The sequence below is a fragment of the Aptenodytes patagonicus genome, chromosome 13, assembly GCF_965638725.1.
Source record: "Aptenodytes patagonicus chromosome 13, bAptPat1.pri.cur, whole genome shotgun sequence".
NCBI classification, from domain to species: domain Eukaryota; kingdom Metazoa; phylum Chordata; class Aves; order Sphenisciformes; family Spheniscidae; genus Aptenodytes; species Aptenodytes patagonicus.
Window position 1 is genome coordinate 19,564,274 of NC_134961.1, and position 20,397 is coordinate 19,584,670.

At 37.1% G+C, this 20,397-nt stretch overlaps 1 protein-coding gene across 6 annotated transcripts in view; it reads right to left on the reverse strand.

Annotated features, from left to right (window-relative positions):
* RBFOX1 (RNA binding fox-1 homolog 1) overlaps window positions 1–20,397 on the reverse strand; it is a 1,372,937-nt gene that overhangs the window by 794,401 nt on the left and 558,139 nt on the right. For all 6 annotated transcript variants that reach the window (XM_076351295.1, XM_076351294.1, XM_076351293.1 and 3 more), the window contains one exon: window positions 11,835–11,897. In XM_076351295.1, coding sequence (XP_076207410.1) covers window positions 11,835–11,897 — 63 coding nt within the window. The remainder of the gene's footprint in view (window positions 1–11,834; window positions 11,898–20,397) is intronic.

A 20,397-nucleotide genomic window follows, 5' to 3' on the forward strand; every position in this document is an offset into this window, starting at 1 on the left:
CACAGAACTGCTAGTAATGCTGTAAGTTGTTCTTTCCTAGACAGTTTGCATGTGTTTGCAAGTTTCAGAAACACACAAGTTTTAGGTCGAGACTTTCCACGCTTATCTCATTTTAGGCAGGCAGCCTTGAAAGAGGATCCTGAATCTTCAGAGCAGGGTACACATGTGAAAAGCATTCTAAGCACCCATTAACACTATCAGAGAAAATGTTTAGAAATTTCTCAAGAGAAACAGTACAAACATCCTCATGTAGCTTATCATTCATGTTTAAGGAGAATGAAAATAATTTAAAGAAATCGCTTCAAGAGAGGCACAAGTAAGATTTTAGTAAAGCTTTGTCAAGCCACCAGTCCCCAGAGAGCACCAAGCCCTTTAATGTCTGCATTCACGCATGGCTTTATTAATGTAAATAACCTCTGATTTCACTGAAATCATTCGCTTAAGTGTACCATATACACAGACTGGAATTTATGAATAATTAAGACAAAATCCTCCCAAAGATTCAGCAATCTGAAGACAAAAAGACTTGTCATTCCAGTTAAGAGATTTCTGAATCTTTATAAAGGTGACCATACCTTCATTTTACAAACAGGGCAAGTCAGATCCTGGGCCGACGGGCGTAAGGAGATGAAAGCTGTTATTTTTAAAAGCTGTTTAGCTAAGCAGAGATGCAAAGTTCACACTTAATATAAAAAACTTTGACTATCACAAGCTGTATTTTCAAATAAAATGTGCATATTCATATAAGACAGAAAAAGAAATCCGCAGATTATGTTACAGGTTGAGATATCTCTGCAGTGCTACAAGAAAGCTTCAAAGCCTGCATTACAGTTTTTAAAGTTTCTATCATTATTGACCTAAAATGCCTAAATAATGAGCTAATGCTTTCCGATTCTGCTTGAATCAGTCTTCTAGACAACTGCGTTCTATCAAACAGTTGCTAAATGGTTCTACAGAATATACGTTAGAGAAATTTCAGCACGACCCCCAGGGCAGCCCAATGTTTCGGGTCAATTTTAGGTGGAAGTCAGGACTAACAAGCAAACAGCATATTGAAAACATTGGAAATTGCTGATGAAGAAATCTCCCTTTTCCAGATGTCCTAATAAATAATCATTAAGATTCACATCTGGTAAAATATCTATATGACCAGAGGAGCTGTTTTACTGGATTGCATCATTGAAAGTAATACACTCTCTCCAACAATGATCAGTATTAGATGTTTATGAAAGAATCAGTCTTTCCCACAGTAATTTGCAAAGAGGGACATCCTGCATTTTGTTGTGTAAGGAAATACTGCACATTAATTTATACAATTATTCTTAACTTACTTTTTTTGCATCTAAAATATCCAGTGGCAAAACTTTGTAGCACTATATAGCATGAAAAAAACATTCTTTTCATGAGTCATTGCTTGATCATTTTATTGAGTCCATAATCCTTGCCTTATGAGTCATATCATTATAATATCAATATTCAAATCAATATCAATAATAATTTCAATCTGTCACTTTTCTCCCATTTCACTCACCTGTCAACTCTTTTCCAAGGTAAAGAGCTCTAGCATGTATTTAATCTCTTCCCTGTATAGAAGCTGTTCCACACCTCTGATCATTCCTTCCACCTTACCCTGGACTACACCTTTTTGAGACACAGGGTAACCAGAACTGCTTACAGTGAGGACATGTAAGACCAATGCAAACTCCACCAGAGAGTGTCCTGTATTTGCTGTACTGAATGCCTTTCCTGAAAACTGCTAAATATTCAATTTGCTTTTTTTGACAGCTGTCAAGCACCGAACTAATGCTTCTGAGAACTCCATCTGATGTTTCCAAGAAAGGCTTCTGAGCAATAATAGTCATGCACTCCCTCCTCGAGAACAGATTTCCATCTATTATGAAATTCTGAAAGTGAATTTTATTCTGTCACTTAATCCTTCAGCTTTCTGCACTTTCCGAGGCAGTCTTAGTTTTGCCTGTTCTGAATAATCCTGTCTCAACAGAAATTTCTGTCGTTATTTTGTCCCTTTTACACACCGAAGAGTACAGATTCCCATGGATTTCTACCTATAAACCCCCTTCACTGTAAAAATTGACCGTTTATTCATACCAGTGAAATACTAGTGGATCTGCCTTCATTACACTTTAGCCTCCTGGTTCACTGGATGTGCATTTAAAATTTCTCCATCACTTCTCCTCTCTGTGATGAGAGGAAGACCCTAATCTCTAAGCTATGCTACCAAAGTGTGTGTAAGGTTACTGCTCTCTTCTGGTTCTGGCTGCATTTTCCCACTGACCTCCTTATCTTTACAGTGAACTCAACTCCTCTTTTCCCAGTATAACCTATATTTGTTATCTGCGCTGCATGCCCTTTTATCAGCAACTATTTCATCTGCCACTAACCCAATATTGTGAAATCTTTCCGCAATTCTATGTGATTTCTCTTGAATAACTGTGTCATCGGCAAATGTTTTTTGCCTTCCAGTTCAACCTTTTTCCAGGTCTTCCACTGACACTTCAGTTCAAGCAGCTTGTCCCCCCCATAAAGAATGGATCTTTGTATGGGAACCTTCCTGACTTTACTGCACAGAACACCAGTCTACGGAATTAGGCTTGTTTTCAGGTTAGAATATTTTCAGGTGGCCTTTCCATACCTTTTAGGACTCCTCTTCTTTCCACCCTACACTAAAAGCAATAGGAGGGTTACGCTGTTTTTCTCCCCTCTCTTCCTTCAACATCAAGCCCAGAAAGTACATAAGGAAGGGACGATATCTCCACCTGGAATGAAGCATGAATCCATGTAGGACTTCATTCCCAGACCTGAGGGAAGCAGGAGAAACATCCCATGAGGAGGAGACGTGGGATGGAACAGAAAGAAGAGGGAGGGGGACAAGCCTGGAGCAGACTGTTACTGAAATCTCCGCACTGGGTGGAGACAAAACAGTATGTGTGGTCATTTCCCCACTCTTTCAGACCACCTTGAACAATAACAAAGGTCTCCCAAGAAACTATGGAGGCAGTCCTAGGATATCACAGAGGAGCATTAGTTAGGGGGCTGTTTACAAGGGCCTTCATTTGGGGCCAGTGGTCCCACGGAAATAATTTATTGACATCAGGTAGACACACTGTGGACACAACCACAGCCAATTTAAATATGGGCCATTTTCTTTAAGAAGATGAATCATTAAAGAGTTGTATCATACTACATTGAAGTGGCTTTTAGGGACACCCGGAACATGATACAAATATCCCTAAAACTACAAAGAATCATTGTATTTCATTTAACCACACATCAGATGGTACAAAATGTTTTCAGCGTTTCAACAAGTGAACTGTAGAGCTGCTTTACAATTACTCTCAAGAATTTTACTGCTCTCTCCCTTTGGTACACAATAAAGCACAAGTAAAACCCTAGCTGTAATGATATTCATCGTTATGCAAATGCAGGTTTTCTATGGTAGTTAAACATCAAGTATAAAAGAACAATTTTTTTCCCACAACCTATTAAATAAACATGGAGTATATTGTTTTAAGCACACCTGTAGGTTGCAAGTCTATATCCTCCTAACCACATTCCTTACATTAACATTCCTGAGCCAGTAATAAGAAATTGCATTGATCTGCCATAAAATTACTTATGCAATATGTTTTAGTTTATTAGCATGTTCATCAGTAGCTAAGAGCTAGAATAAAGTATTTCCAGATGATTATTTGAAGCCCCACAATTCATGTATTCAGAATTTCTGCCTTCAATCACAAAGCCACCCCTATAAAACTGATTCTGCCCTGATACATTCAGATCTTATCATCTGAATATTCCCAATGTCTTAGTAGTAAAACTGATTATCTCTGAAAGTGTGCATCAGTGCACGTAAGAGAATATAGACCAGCCACAAATAGATGGGAGCGCTATCACTTTGTCATTGCCCTTGTACCTTCAGATTTAATCCCGTGTAGATGTTGCTATTTGCAAGTGATTTTTATATAATTATATTTCACATTTTTGCTGTTAGGAGTCATCTATGATGATTCTGCCTCCTGTAGGCATGCTTTTCTTTATAGCTATCTGTTCTATTACTAGTGACCAAGTTGCAGAAAAGCTTGTCAGACAAAACAAGCCCTATTGCCTGTAGGATATGACAGCAGCCCATATGGTGCTGTGTTTTGGATTTGTGACTAAAACGGTGTTGATAACACACCAGTGTTACTGCTATTGTCAGACTATGGCTGAGCAGTGTTTGCACAGCCTCAAGGTTTTGGGGGTTCCCCCCCCCCCCTTTTTCCTCACTCTGCCTCCCTAGCCAGTGGGCTGGGGGTGCACAAGAAGTTGGGAGGTGACACAGCCAGGACAGCTGGCTTGAACTGACCAATGGGATATTCCAGAACATACGACGTTCTCAGCAATAAAAGCTCATGGAAAGGAGGAAGAAGGGGGGAACGTTCATGGTTATGGCGTTTGTATTCCCAAGTTATGGGTGATGAAGCCCTGCTTTCCTGGAAATGGAGAAACACCTGCCTGCCAATTGGAAACAGTGAATTAATTCCTTATTTTGCTTTGCTTGCGCACACAGCTTTGCTTCGTTTATTAAACTATGTTATCTCAACCCATAAGGTTTTTTTCCTTGCTTTTACACTTTCGATTCTCTCCCCCATCACACTGGGGGCAGTGAGCAAGCTGCTGGGTGGGGGCTGACCTGCCAGCCAGGGTCAACTCACCACACACAGGTAAATGGGTTTCTTGACTTTGTCAGTATAAAGAAAATACATCCAAGACTGAAATACAGTACATGGTAGTTGAATATGAATTGTGTGCTGGTCTCCGAGACCTGCCTCATCTAACAAGCACTTGGCCAACTGCTTCTTTAGAGCGAAGTTAAAACATGTCAGCATACCGTCCGTCACAGACTGGTACAGGCAGCTTTCCTCCCTCGCCTACACAGTGAAGAACTCTGTTCTTTGATCAATCTGCCCAAATTTGCCCTGTATGGTTAGTGTGCAATGATTTTGGTAGGTCACAGACAAATCTCTCTCCTTAATGCCTTAACAGATGTAAATGTATTTCAATACTGTAAAAGATATAGGCTTAACTACTCGGTGAGAAATCCCAAATTGCTAAATGCCAGTGATCAGTACTAGAACGCTCCCATAGTTGCTAGTGAGCTTCTAGAAAGGTCCACGGTCAGAAGCAGTTCTGAGAGGTACAGTTCAGTTTCTGAAGGTAGTAAACAATCCTGAAGGAAGAGTAAATGTTGCCAAATACAAAAGTATTCTGTCAAACTCACATGCTGTTTCATCTTTTTAAATCTCTTAAACTATGCAGAATAAGGATAAACATTTCATCTTACATCAGCTGTACTTATTTCCCAGCATTCTCCTTCCTCACTAAAGATACATTTTCAAACCCGCCATCCCATATTCAAAATTTAAAGAGCCATCAGTTAGATGATTTCTGACATATCTTGCAGGATCAGTAAAACTTCTCACATAGCATGTTTTTTATTGGTTGTGCACGAGCTACACAGGAATTCCACGTTACAACACAGACTTGTCAACTCAGTAACTAACCTCAAATGTAATAGAAAAAAAAAGGAAGGAAATTAAATTTTCCCCCACATCTAATCCAATTATTACAATCCAAAACTCCCGTTCATTTCCACAAACAGTAGCAGTAAAGGTAACTCCCCCACTGAAACAACAATATGCTATCACACCTGTGCTCACTGCTGCGTCCAGACACAGCTCAGCAGGATCTCGGGTCCAACACACAATGCACAAAAAGCCAAATACTGAGGCATTAGATCGACTATGAATGCATCATGTGCAGGGACAGAGTGATTCCCCATTGAATACAGGCCTGACTTACCAAGCATTTATTGCAAAATTCTGTGTGCATGCACTGCTGCAGGCTCACGGCGTTGCCACTCCCTAAGACAGCCCTACCCCAACTAGCTGTGCTCAGGCAGCAACTGCGCTGAAGATGAAGTAACACGCTAACATATGGTAGCAGTAACACAGCAACACAGAAATGAATCCTCCAGGAATCCTGGGCTGCTAACACACCCCAAAGCCCAGAGTATCATTGCTACAGTTAACAACATTTGCTATACTGAACTACCCAAGCGCTTGCAATGACTGTACCTTCACTTTGCATAATTAGCATTATCAGAAAAAGTTACAGAAGTCTGTAAGCTCTTCAAAGAAAAAGAAAAAAGGATCAAATGTATATCTTTATTAAAGAATGCTAACACCCTTGACATGACCCAGATCATCACGAGGACTGTTAAATTTCAATTAGCTTTGAGCTATGCTGATAGGACTTTACTAATAATTGCATGATTTTCTTGAGGAAAATTTTCAATTTTTTATGAGACAGGAGAGAGCATGAAATTGAAAGTTCTTTTTCACTTGTTAAATGTAAAAATCATTAACAATAAAAGGTATTGGATTAGAGGGAGAGCAGGAGGAAAGATAGCCCAGTAATGGAGGCAATGATTTGGGATTTGAGACATACAAATTCAAATCCTAGCTCTGCTATACTCCCTCTCCTGGCACATCAGTCAGGCTGTTCAATTTTCTGGTTTCTCCTTCTGTAATAAAGAGATAATACACGTACTAATGTCACAGGAATTTTGGGACTTGATATCTCTTAAATGCCACAACACTATGGAAATGAACTTTATCAAAAACATCTTAATGCTGTAATCTGGAGAATATCCAGAGTGCATACAATTGCCAACGGAAGTATTCTAAGCTAAGTGTTTACATGCATGTGAAAATTTTCATAATGCCTGAGTAAGAAAATGTCTGCAACATGATGTTTATGAAGGAAGTATCTCAGTAGCATCAGAAAACAGGCCGCTACGTACAGTAAATTCAGATCCTAAGGTTAATCTATATTCAACCCCTATAGCTTTTGCTTGGTAGACTCAAAACACCACTTACAAAGATGGAGGATTTAGAAAGTTCACAGAGGAATCCATCAGAAAGAAATACTGACTGCATTCTTAAAAGAGAGGAAGGAGAAAAGAAGAAATTGTTAGGTATTTCTTTACACGTACAGTTGTATATAACCAAGAGAGAATTACAAAGCTAACTTTCCTTACGGAGTTACAGTTCACAATAATCTAGGGTAGTATTTCCAAAAAACCCACCACTTGTGTTACGAGTCTGTCTCTTGTTTTCAAAATGTCCTATTCAATTTCAGTAAGCCTTATGCTCTTGAATCTGCTTTGAGAGAGTAACTTCTAAATTCTTTAGATGCTCAAGTAAATACATATATAATTATCTGCACTAGTGATTAAGCACAATCTAACCAAGGACAGTGTCTTCCTTTCTTTATGTAGGAAGATCATGATTTAAGTGAAATGAGCAGCATAACCACCTGTAAAATCAAAAGTAGACGACTGATATTCTGATTTGTAGCTTGTACAAACATAAACCCCTGCCCTTTTACAATTTAGGTAATCATAAATTATAGCAGTGGTTTAACAGTGATTCATGTAAACCCGCTACCACATAACTGCTCTTTTTATCTAAGATCATTAGAGATTTTACCAATATAAACTTCAAATTAATGACACCCAACAAAAGAAAACATTTTCTTCTTCTATGGGAAATGAAATAAGGTAAACCTTGGAACATGCAGACTTAAAACAAACAAACAAAAAAACAACCAAAAAAACCCCTAAACAAAGGTAGTAGATTTAGTTCCCTATGCAAGAAAGAGTTAAAGATCACATCTAATTAAACACGTGTCTAACTAATGGAAAAGTAATATTACAAATCAACCACCTAAAACTGAATTACCTTGCACCAGCACTAGAAAAAATTTAAACACAGGTCAGGCTTAGCTACCTTAGCTAAACTTTTTCTGAAGAAAAAAAAACCATGAGAGTATTCACCTGCTTATCATCAGGAGCATGTAAATGCCTCGCCGCTTCTGGTCCTTAATGAATTCCTACAATAACTGTTGAAGATATTTGAAGATATCACAAAACAACAATGAATAATATGACAATGGAGCAGATACTAACAACTAAACAGTTCCCCATCCTAGCTCAGATGAAGTAATGGAGCGGAACTTACTGCTTCATTTACATTATCTAACTACCATTCTTCAACCCTTTTTTATTGTAATTCACAGATATCAGTAATTCAAAGTGCTGCAATTTTAAAAATAATCAACTCTCTAGACTAATACTATCATTCAGACTACATTAGAATACAGAGAGATGAATAAATAAGAATACAATCATTAAAGTTTTTTTTTCCTTATACATTTATTAGAAAAAGGTTATAATACTGGTTTATTTCTAAGAGAATTATGATCTTTCATAATAGCTCTCTTTCACAATTATTTTGTTCATGCCTTTCAGGTAGAAATCCCTAGATCATACTAAATTCCTGAGATTCCTCTGTGGCATGCTATGTTGTTTTGGAAAACAGATTTATTGTATTAACTATTTTAAAAGATGCGTTTAATGAGGGGGAAAAAAGGACCCATAGTCCCCGATAATAAAATATTTTCAATGCAATAATAGCTATTTTTCTGTTACATATTTCAACATGTTTACAATTCAAAGGAAAACACAGCTCTAAAGTTAGGGAAAAGGATTTTAAATGCCTTTCTTTTGATGCCTTTATAGGCCTTTACAGCATGGCAACTAGTTTTGTGTCACTGACAGACTGTAGGAGAAGTGAAGATGAGACTGTTTTGAGACCAACAGCATATTTGCATACATGCATTTACATCTACCGAGGTTTAAAATGTGGATCATCATGGCAGATCTTCCAAAGGATGCAACTATCAAATCAACATGGAGCAGCACCACTGTCTCATCCTTTCTCTATTACCTTAAAAATCACTTAACTACAGTATGTTTATCAAGCTATGTAACAGCTATATACAATCTGAAGATTAAGAAAAAACAATAGAATGGGCAAGTATACAGAACTTTTCTCTCAAAAAGCAATTGTATAAACTTTCTGCAAGACATGGAAAAGATAACAGTTTTCTACTTTTTTTCTGAACTGTTTTCAGAGAACTTAGGTGGAATGCCAAACAGAAATGGCTTCTTTGCCAAAGAATTATAGCTTTAGGCAAGGGAGTTGCGTAGGGGAGGGCTAAGCACAATAATTCATCTTTCCAAATAAGATAGACACAGAGAAATGCAACATAACCACTGCCAACTGTCCAGCCTTCTGAACCGGGATACCGGTCAATGATCCTCCATTTTACTTGTGCAGATCATTGTCATTACACACAAGATCAATCCCATTTCTTGCCTTTCAATTTTAACCGGTATACGACAGCCAGAGCACGGAGATCATGGCATGTGCAATTGCCTAACAATGCACTCTGCAGTATTCCCACCTTAATGAATTCCAGTTCATGACACTGGAACAGGAAAAATGCTCCAGTTAAGGGAACGAGCGAGGACTCTGCTGATCTAGGTTTTACGTCCATTTCTGCTACAAACTTCTTGCCAGTCATTCTTTGTACTTGATTTCCCATTGTATATTTGGAACAATTCTATCTCCTTTGCCTGTCGTGTTTATTTTTAGTAGTTGTTTTCTGGAACTGTCTTTTATGGCTTTGTTTACTGGTTTGCTCAATGCACTGCAGCTTTGGGAGAGTACTGTAGACATTATTGCGCAATTAATAGAAGGTCAAATGCCAAATAAATCCATAGGCTACCCGATACAATCAACCAACTACATTACAAAATTGAATTTTAAAATCCAGGATTTTTCTGTAATTAAACTGTTAAAACTATACTTACCTCAACATATTTTTCTATCAAAATGAAATAGAAAAATACTGTAAAGCAACCATATCTAGAAATTATACTTAAATTCAACTGAAGCATACTGAACACAAAATTTACTGTGATTATTACATGAGGTTTTTGACACTCGTGACAGAAATTTGTTTCATTACATACAATTCCATAATCTTAACATGTCTGCGGTGGATTGGTATTGCTATTTTTAAATGCTTCTTCTAGATAAGGGAATGGGACAAACCATTTTATAATCAGTAATGTACTACATGTGTACACCATGTCACGGGTGAATAGGGCATAACGCCCAGCCATATGGTGTACTTAAGAGCCAACTCATCTACATAGACTGTTACCAGGCAACATGCTGGACTTCAGTCTCAGCTTAGTGAAAAAATGACTTCTTAGCCCTAGAAGTTGATTGCTATTCATTGTGCTGGTTAGGTTATGATCACAAGGGAAAATAATAAAACCAATTATGCGCATTGAGATTTGGCAGCATTAAACCTTCCCCAAATTCCAAATGAGTATTTTCTTCTTCTTTCTTGTCATATATCCCAAATCTCTGCTTTAGCTTGTTGAAGGAAGATGAGTATCTTTTCCTTCAACTACATTTACAGATACTGAAGCACTATATTCACAGTCAAATTAATGTCAGCTTCCTAAAAACATGCCAGTAATTATCGCAGGGACCACCGTCTCCCATGGGTTAGAAACCCCAACCTCATTGCAATTTTTACCAGAATTTTTCAAACAAAAGCTGTCAATTGCATCAAATTCTGCTAAGAGCTGTAAGGTTATTCTGTGATAGAATGTACTGTTTGTGACAGAGGAAAAGCTAAAAGCAACAAGCATGCTGAGCACTACAGAATTGATTTAAATCTGTCCTCAAGATGAACAGGCTTTTTTTTTTTTTTTATCCTGTAAGCCAGGCAGCCTTTTTGAACTAATGAAATCTTTTTTCAAAGACGTTAAGGGGAAGATTGTGTTCAGTGTAGGAGAATAAATATAAAACTCTTCTTATTTCTAACAAGGACTGTATGCCTAATTTTTTCAATGACGCCAAACTTTGTGTGTTGGGGCAGAACTCAACGACTAACAATGTATTTGAACAAAAAAGTGAATCTCGTCTATTATTTTGTCAGTACACATGTGCAACTTCTTTACTTTCTACACATAGAACAAAGTATAATTATACGTGTATATAGAACATGTATTCAGTCAGCCCAATACGGAACAAGCCATGCTTATTACCCAATACAAAATGTTAGAGCACTGCAGTTTATTTTAAGCAGAGGATTGTTAAACATTGTTTGAGAAGTACCAAATGCACACCTACCTAGAATCACACACTCAGGGTTTTTTTCTGATACTTCTATATTTATTATTACGAGTATAGAAAGTTATATCCTGATTAAAAAGTGCTTAATCAATATTGTTTCTAAGTATGTGTTAAAATGAAAAACTTTACAAGAAAAAAAAATTCCAAGTATGAAAGAGTAACAAATAGTTTGGATGTGAAAGCCTCTTCTCACGAAGGAAAAAAGCAAAAAATGAATCAGCACAAATACGTTTTCACATGTCTTATAAATTTTGGAGCTTAATTCATGATATTCCCTATTCTGACATTATGGGTGCATTTAAAAAGCAAAGCATGATGAATTGTCCATCGCTGTTCTAAGGGAAAAAAGCGTCTGTGACTAATCTATATCCAAAGTAATTTCTTTCTGAGGGAATCAGCCAAAGGTGAAATAAATATGATAGTGACATAACCCTAACGTGTAAAAGGGAAATAAAAGAGAAAAACACTTTAACCTACGGCCAGAAACAGAGAAGATTATTTTCTAAAGCAAGTCACTACCAAGTTGTTTTTCACTGAAGACTAAAAGGTATCAGATCTCGTACTTATGGTCTATTAGTCTTGCCACTCAGCATCAGCATGGCAAGTTGTGAGGGCCAAAGTATTTCTTTATTCATTATGACAGCACAACAGAGATTTCGGCCAAATTCCAAGGAAAATAAAATAAACAACAATAAAAATCAGTGCACTTACTGAAAGAAGGCTCCGATCATGAAAACAATAGGCACCACTTGCATGGGGCTTCTGTGTAGTTTCCTAAGAAAAGAAAAATACATTCTTACTGTAAATGAGAGATTCAAAGGAGATCATATTTGTGCCCTGCACCCATGGAAGGCTGAAGGTAGGCTTTAAGATTCAAAGTGTTGCAACAAAAAATAAAATTGATAATGCATTATTTGGGCTTTCACAAGAAAGATTCCACTCATTATTGGGTCATAATTGCATTTTTATTGTAGTACAAAGCAGAACAGCAAAATCTGCTTATTGATTCACAAATACCCACAAAGATTTTATTACTTATTTATTAATCATTCAATGAACTGTAAAAATTTCCAGGCAGTTTGCAATTTATTTGAAGCCTAAGTCCTACGTTTGCATTATGAACTTACCTACTAAAACAGATAAGCAATTACTCTGCCATAGTTCAGAATTTTCCCCAGTATAGGTTTCTGTTTCAATAGGAACACACAACTGTGATTTACTTTTTGTGTATTTTTCAATTGAAAACATCAAGCAATTTTGCAAAAGAAAAATGATCATAAAATATATAAACAAAAGGGGCTATCCAAAATATATTATACATGCACATAGCTGTGAATTAGAATAGGGTAACATTCTATTCCATGCCACTTTTTCTTGTTGATGAGCAGCTGGTGACATCTAATATTTTACTGAATTATTCATTGAATTTTAGAAGTTACAGTAAGCTCAGCCATGTTTTTCATAACAGATTCTCCCTACCTACGTTTTTCATTTCCATGTGCAAATGGTAGTATATACTCTCTGATACTACTACTCTTGAAAATAGAAACACTGTACATATTTTGAGTCTTCAAAGAAAATTCACACCTGGGTCTATGTATTACCAAAACATTCTGGAGATAAATTTAATATACTTTTTATCCACTTCAAAAAAATTCCAAACAGTAAATATATTGAATATTTTTTCACAAAATATGTTATTCTTTATATGTGACTTTTATTTTAAACAAACAAACAAAAAATAATCAGTAAATCAAAAATCCGCAGTGGCTATCTCTAATGCAGTTGAGGATAAGCGACAGCAAGAACCAGTACCAGAAAGGTACGTGTTCTATACGCACATCAGGTAATATTGCAGCTATCGCACATACTGATAAAAAACCCCAACCACATCAGAATCTGAAAAAGTGACAATCAGCAACAGAAAATATACTTGCATTTTCGCCTCCTTAGAGCAGAGACCATCATTAGGAGAGTATGTATCAAAGAAAGATCCAACTTCACAACTGAAGCTTCTAGCAGTAATTGCAACTGTCTTACCGCCAAAAACCCCACAGTAACCAATTTCTGAGCTGAAGACACAAGTTTCTTTTTGTTTATGAAATAAAATGAACCATATACATGTAAAAATACTATAGAAAAGGCAGCTCACGTCAGAAGGCTGAATACGCACATAAACTATACGTTAAAACTACTGCATCTTATCCTTTCTGGGTAGTGTTTCTTTGTGTGAGATCAAAGATCTCTCTGAGTATCACGAGGTAAATTAATGGTATTGAGAGTTCCTTAAAAATCTCTAAGGAGAAGTATTTTTTAAGTAATTAGCCTACATTTTCAAAAATGACATCTGATTTAGGACCATCTTGTAATGCCACAGCAAAACTCACTCATGGTCAACAAAATTGAATTGAATAATTGAAAATTAAGTCTCTCAGGTTTTCTCCATCGGGGTACTTGGGTTTCACAATTTGATATCACTGATTTTTCAAATGCAAACTCACTTTTTAGACTTCATACTGATTAAAATGCTACCTGAGGTTATAGTACATTAATTTTCCTTTTCTGAAAGACTTGCATCTGACCACTCAATCCTAGCAGACTTTCTGTTTAGCATAATGTCACCTATCATTAATTTTAGAAACATTATACTCCCAACTGCTACTGCTAGTATTCCTCATTTATCCTGTGCTTCTGCACTGTAGTGATTGAGGAAACTCAGAATACACACAGAAATAAGATGTACAGAATTTTAAGAATGTATGCAACTCCAGGAAAAATTAAGAATATACCATTGTATGTAAATTACAAAGTACTGTTGTATTAAATCAGAGCAAATACATGAGAAACTGTATAGTTACCTCTAAAACAATTAACCTGGCTGTAATATTTAACCAAAGAGTAATTATTCATTTTGCCTAATTTTACAGTACTACATAACCCCTCTCTAATTTCCTCCACATAGAAATATTTAAGTTTTATGCTCTACTGACTGCAGACATTCTTTAAAATACATAGCAATCTGAGTATGACAAGTGAAGAGGATTTCCTCAAAACAAATGGTCTAAAAGCACCTGCCAAAATGAGAGAGGAACTCCACCCACAGCCCCGTAGTCCGTACCACCGCTGAAGGTACTTTCTTACCATATTGTTGGACAAAAGGAAGAGTGGCACATTTACAAACTTTACAAAGGTTTGTAAAGATTTCTCCACAACCAGCCCGTATGCTAGCTTGCCTGAACCAGTGTAGCCACCCTACATAATGCAAGCCAGTTACGGAAAGCTCTTTGTGCAGTGCACCCGGAGGGCTCTTGCAATCCAGGCAGACAATGATGAAGTTCCATTAGCTCTTACGCAGTACATCACTGTATTTCCAGGTCTCCTGTAGACCGCTTTGCAGAAACTGCATACGTTACAAAGTATCCTTTATTTGTTATCTAGCTTCTCAGGTAATACCTAAACAACAGGCAAGATTTTTCAGTCACATTCATATGATTATATGAAGCAATTTTCAGTAGAAAGAAATACAGCTGAAAAATGCTAATAATTTTGTGGGAAAAAAGTTACATTCTGATAAAATCCTATTTACAATCCTCAAGATAACTAGTTGACTGTGATGGACTTTGATGTTATACCTTATTATTCTTTGTACTGACATGAAATGTCATTAAGACCGTCCACACAGCTAAAAGCAGCTTTGTGGAGAAACGTAAGATATGCATTTTTTAACGCTAAATTTTCTTTTCACAACTGTCATATATCTTAGCAAAACAAGAAGTAGGCTCTTGTTTTGCATTCCTATCACACAGAAATAAATATACAATTAGCAACATTTTGCTTGCATCTGGTATTACAACATTTGTATGTGACTGGCATATACAAGAACGGCAACACCCTTCATCAGATCAACAGCAGAGCTACCATTCTGCAGTGCTCCAGTCTTTCTTTTCCGAGGAAAGGAAAACTTGAGAGTCAACTAGAAGTCCTGCTAAGTATTTATGTAAAAGTCTGGCAAAGAAGATGATGTTTTAAGATTCACTTAAAAGTGGAAAAGTTGTGTTTTCAGGTGAAAATTTCAGGTGCGTAGACAAGTACTGAGAATACCCTGGTCTCTTCTCCCTCAGGGCAGTCCGCTCAGGCAGCCCAAACAAGCAGAGGTCATTCTGCAGGATCACTGAGAAAGACAGCCCCAGGCCATGTGAGCTTCATAAATAGTTACCGTACCTGGGCATTCCAAGAGTATCCCAGACATTATATTACTTTTCCATAGAAGCAGCTCCCTTAAGCATTAAATAAATAAATTTAAAAAAAACCAAAAACCAACAACAACAAAAAAACACACAACAAAAAAACCCAAAAGCAATAATAAAAATTACTAGCAATACATATACACAATTACTAAGCCTGATTTAACACCTACTGCTTCACACCTTTATCAAAAGCCTACGTATATATTGATCTAATCTGATATTTTTTATTTTAATTCTGTTCTAAAAATGCAATTAAACAATGATATCTGTTGCTGCAAGTTAAAAGTCATTCCCTTCAGATAACAGCCAAATACAACAAGCAGTGAGCTTTGCCATCATTAGACTTCTAACCATATTACTTCTATTTTGAGGCTTTTTTGTTTGGTCTCAGTTTAATTTCCTGTCAGCCTTACAAGAGATTTCTAATGTTTGGGCTGTAGGATATGCTCTGATTAAAAATAATCTTCCCAATTACTGCCTGGCATGAGTCTACTGCCACATGCACTCTGCCACTGGCTTCTGAATTTCTGTCAGCAGTAATTGTGTCTGTAGCTTCTAACTGTAAATGAAAACCCAGGGGGCATATTTGGGTTGCAGTTTCCTTTGCCTAGCCATATCTTTTAATTTGCAGTGTCTGTCAAAAGGAGATGTCCATAAGCACTAAAAGGAAATCCTTAGACCATCAGGTTAAAAAAAGAGGAAAGGAGAAAAAAAGAAATGCAACTGGAATACAATAAAATATATTTGATATTTATTCTAGCATACTCGATGTAGATAATTTCACTACATTGATTAGCCTTAAAGAGGTAGATTGAAACCATTTGCTGAGTATTTCTAGCTAAACTTTTTTACCATTAAATTTAACCATAAGTCTTCAGCATCACCTTATTATTGCTATTTTTTTCCCTATGTGATCATTCTAATGAATAGTTGAGAGAACAGGGTTTCTTATCACAATGGAATAAAAATAGTATTTCTCAGGTTCTGGCCCCTGGCCTAAACTCTACGGCGGGGTTACCCATCTCCAGCCCTGGATGGACCTCAGACATGGGTTGCAGGCAACCTGTCTCCTGGGTCGACCCCTCAGACCTACGTTGCATCTTCTCTCTGCAGTCTGTCTTTTAGTCTATTTCCTGTGTGGACTTTAGACACACATTGTCACCTTGTCCCTGTCCTCTCTCTGTCCCAGTGAACTGCCGCTCCTGACTGGACTCCCCAGGTGGATCCTGGGCCTGGTTCACCACCTTGCTTGGGGCTGTCAATGGACAGACCCTGCTTCCAGTACCTGGCTCTGCCCTCCGTGTTTAGACCCAATGGGGCTGCGCCCCATGGGGGAGGGCACGGACGGCACGGACTCAGCTCCTGGCTCCCTTCTCTTCAGGAGCAGCCAGCTGACACCAGGCCCTAGGATGTCTACATTCGAAATCACGGTGCTTAAACCTGGCAGTCAATGCAATCACAATAACCAGCCTCCTGATAGATTTGTGTTAAGATTCTCACTGACTCACTTTTCCTCTTAGGACTGCTGCTGCTGGGAGTCCTGTGATGGAAAGGCAGCCCGGTGTCACCAGGGAATGTTGTCTGTGTGACAAGAGCAGCATGGAAGCAAGGCGCTCTGCGTCAATTTTCTAAAGGACAAGAATCTTAGGAAGAATGAAGCACTAAGCACAGACTGTAGTCTGCGAAGTAGGTACAGACGAAACTCAAGGAGTAGAAAAACATTTGATATAACGTCAAGAGTGAAGCTTTGTGTAGAAGGGAAAAGCACAACCACCTACACCAAAAGTACAGTCAAGAATGCGTATATAGGATACACAGTATTCACTGCAAAGAATAATATTCTGGAAAAATTCACGGTAAAATGAAGAACACTGTAAAGTCCTGTGAAAATAATTTCCTATGAGGTTATGAGAACTTACTTGAAATTTTAAGGCCAAATGTTAGTGCTCCGTATTATGTTTGTTGGTTGATACTCTATTCTGTATGCTTATACCTGTAAATGAAGGGACACAGTTGAAAGGTGGGAACAGAACTGATTGCGGCTCTGTTCTGGACCTTTGGCAAACCATTCTGTAGTATCACTTTCCTATCTTTAGGGCTATGCCCCTTAGTAAGTATTCTGTGCAATGTGATGACAAGAGACCAGTAACAGATAAGAACTTCAACATACTAACTGAAACATACACAGTTTCTCATCTGTGCAATGGAGATAGTAATGACCACCACATTCAGAGCTGCCTTGTATTACAAAGGTAAAAATGCCACGTATCTGCTAAAATATTGATTATTTTAAAAATATTGTACAAGCCATGCAAAAAGTTCTTTGTGCCTCCTCTGGTCCCTACAGTACAGCAGCATTCTACAGGCTGCAATACAGAACGAGACAGTGATACCCTCAAACTATCTTTGTTTCTATTTCAGTATCTTCTTTGAAATAAAAGCATCATCTGCAAGGTATATCCCCCTACCCTGAGATGATGATTGAAATTGCCAGAACGTTTAAATAAATATCTACTTTTTTAAATACAAGGTAAGCCACTGAGTTCAAAATGCTTATTCCTGTGACTGAGGCCACGTCGATGCTTAAATATTTTCAGCATAAAAACTGTAGTATTAGATAAGAGTAAACACATTATGAAACTGAAAGAAATATTGGGAAAGGACAAATGGAATCACAGTAAGGTAGGAAATCTGGATGTAGACATGGCTGATATAGCAAATGGCATCAAAACCTCGCTACCAACTTCTTCACCGAGTGTTTCATTTCAGATCCATTTTTCAAAAATACATAGCATTCCATTGCCATTATCAAGATTAATGTCCCAACAATACATGAGGACATCAACTGGACTGTGGGAGAAAAAGAGGGGGAGAAAAAAAAAAAGCACCGTGATGCACTTCACTGATTATATTCCTAACAATATTTTAGTTTTCTGTTTCATAATTCAATACTTGTTCAATAAAGAAATAAACATTTAAACTGTTTTCTACAACATAGGAACAACCTGACTCTCACAAAATTATAAAAAAAGCCTAAATTAATAATCAAAATATCTTACTGCCTAAATGGTGGTGATGCTAAGAATATGACTGGCATTTTCTACAGATAGCACAGAACTCATGCTAAGTGGTGACTGCCTGTCCTCCATAGGCACCCCCCCTCTGCACAGGAACAAAAGTCAATTCTCTTTCACACAAATTACTAATGAAATTCTCTAAAAAGAAATACAATTTTTGAGGGTTTAACCTTAAAAATTTGTGGTCTTTTCATGTAATTCCCCTCCTTTCCAAGCCTATGTATGACAGAGATTCATTCCTGCCTTAGTGGTTTTTAGTGATGTTTTATACTTCTTTACTTCAAATTAGGTTTAAAGAGTCCTGAAAAAAAAACCCTAGTCAAATTATATTTTTACAGTGCTATGCACCAAAAATGCCTTACATCAATTATTGTGATTGTGTGCATGAGTAGAGTCTTCAGTGCTTTCAAGCTTTCGAGGGAAGTCATCAAACTGCCAGCACTCTGCCAGACTACCAAGCCCCTCCTCACATTAGAGTAGTACTACTGTAATTACAAACACCACTAACTGCTGTCAAAATATTTCTTTGTAATAATGACCACGGGTTTTATCATGACCTAATATCATTTATCTCTATTGCTTTCTTGGAACACCTCTTACTCTCATTTCATGCCACTACAATGTTAAAATGTGTATCTTCACCTGCGATAACACTGATCAAACTGCCCAAAGTACAAAGACTGAGCAACATCATTAAATGTATTACATTAGTGCACAGATCAGACTTCCAGAACTCACAGCTCAAAAAGGGAATATTGGCAGTGACATTCAAAGATCCTTTCAATGATTTTTTTTTTTTTTTTTTTTTTTTTTTTTTTAACCAGCCATAGTCTGGACAGAGAATGGAGAGAGATGATGGGTGCAGAAAAAACAGAATAATAAGAATTACGTTTATGTGACTACCTAAAAGCACTCTTGATAACACAAGGCTGCTACATCAAAAATCTATTCCTGATGCATAAAACACACAGAGGTAAAAGCTACCTCTGTATGAAAGAACAACAAAAAAATAAACTTTGGAAATTATTCAAGATTAATGAAAAAGGTTACACACACTGAAAAAGTAATAAAAATTGGTTTGTTTCTTTGAAAATGTTTTCAAAAGCAGTTCCAAAAAAAAAAAACCAACCACCCAACAACAACAAAAAAACCAACCCAACCCTCTATCTTATATATTGACTGTTATTATTAGCGTAAGTTCTTGAACAGCTTTTTAAAGGTCCCTTAAAAAGAGGATCTTTCAAAACCTTGGCTGCAAAGACAGCTTGCTACAAATGCATGAGCCTACCGCTCTGGGAAAATCAGCTCCCCAGTCAGTGCAGGAAAGTGGCAAAGTTCCAGGCACCAAGTTTCTCTATGACCATAGTCATCATACCTGCTACTTAACATATAACAGTTTTAGAACTTTTCTTCAATTTTTTTTCTTTTCTCCTCACTCTTCTGCACTAGAGGCTGTTCTACCAAAGCTCTCAAGCAGTTAGTACAACTCCATGAACATCAGTAAGGTTACTCATACGCTTAACCACGGTATAATACACTCATATGCCCGCTAGACTAAAAGATCATTTATCACAAATTCAAGTGAACAAGGCATTAAAGAAGATGCAGAAATAACCAAGTAATTTGAAAAAGGCTTAACCGTTATCAACCGCAACTGTGGAGAAGTCCTTCTATCAATTCCAACGGTGAGCTTTCAGCACTGACAAAGGCTAAAAAGCAGGAACATTATGCTTCCAGAATAGGGTTTTTACATTTTGCATTTTTAAACTAATGGTTCTCTCATCTATCATAGGTCAAGAAATGAATCATGCCTGTATAAGCAATGCAGTTTTGAAATACATTTCAGATGTAGAGAAAAGAATGGTAAATTTGCCCATTTTTTCTTCTTTTTTAATGAAAATTTTGACATTGCTTAAGAATTTTAGATGTTAATAAACACCATCTGAAATT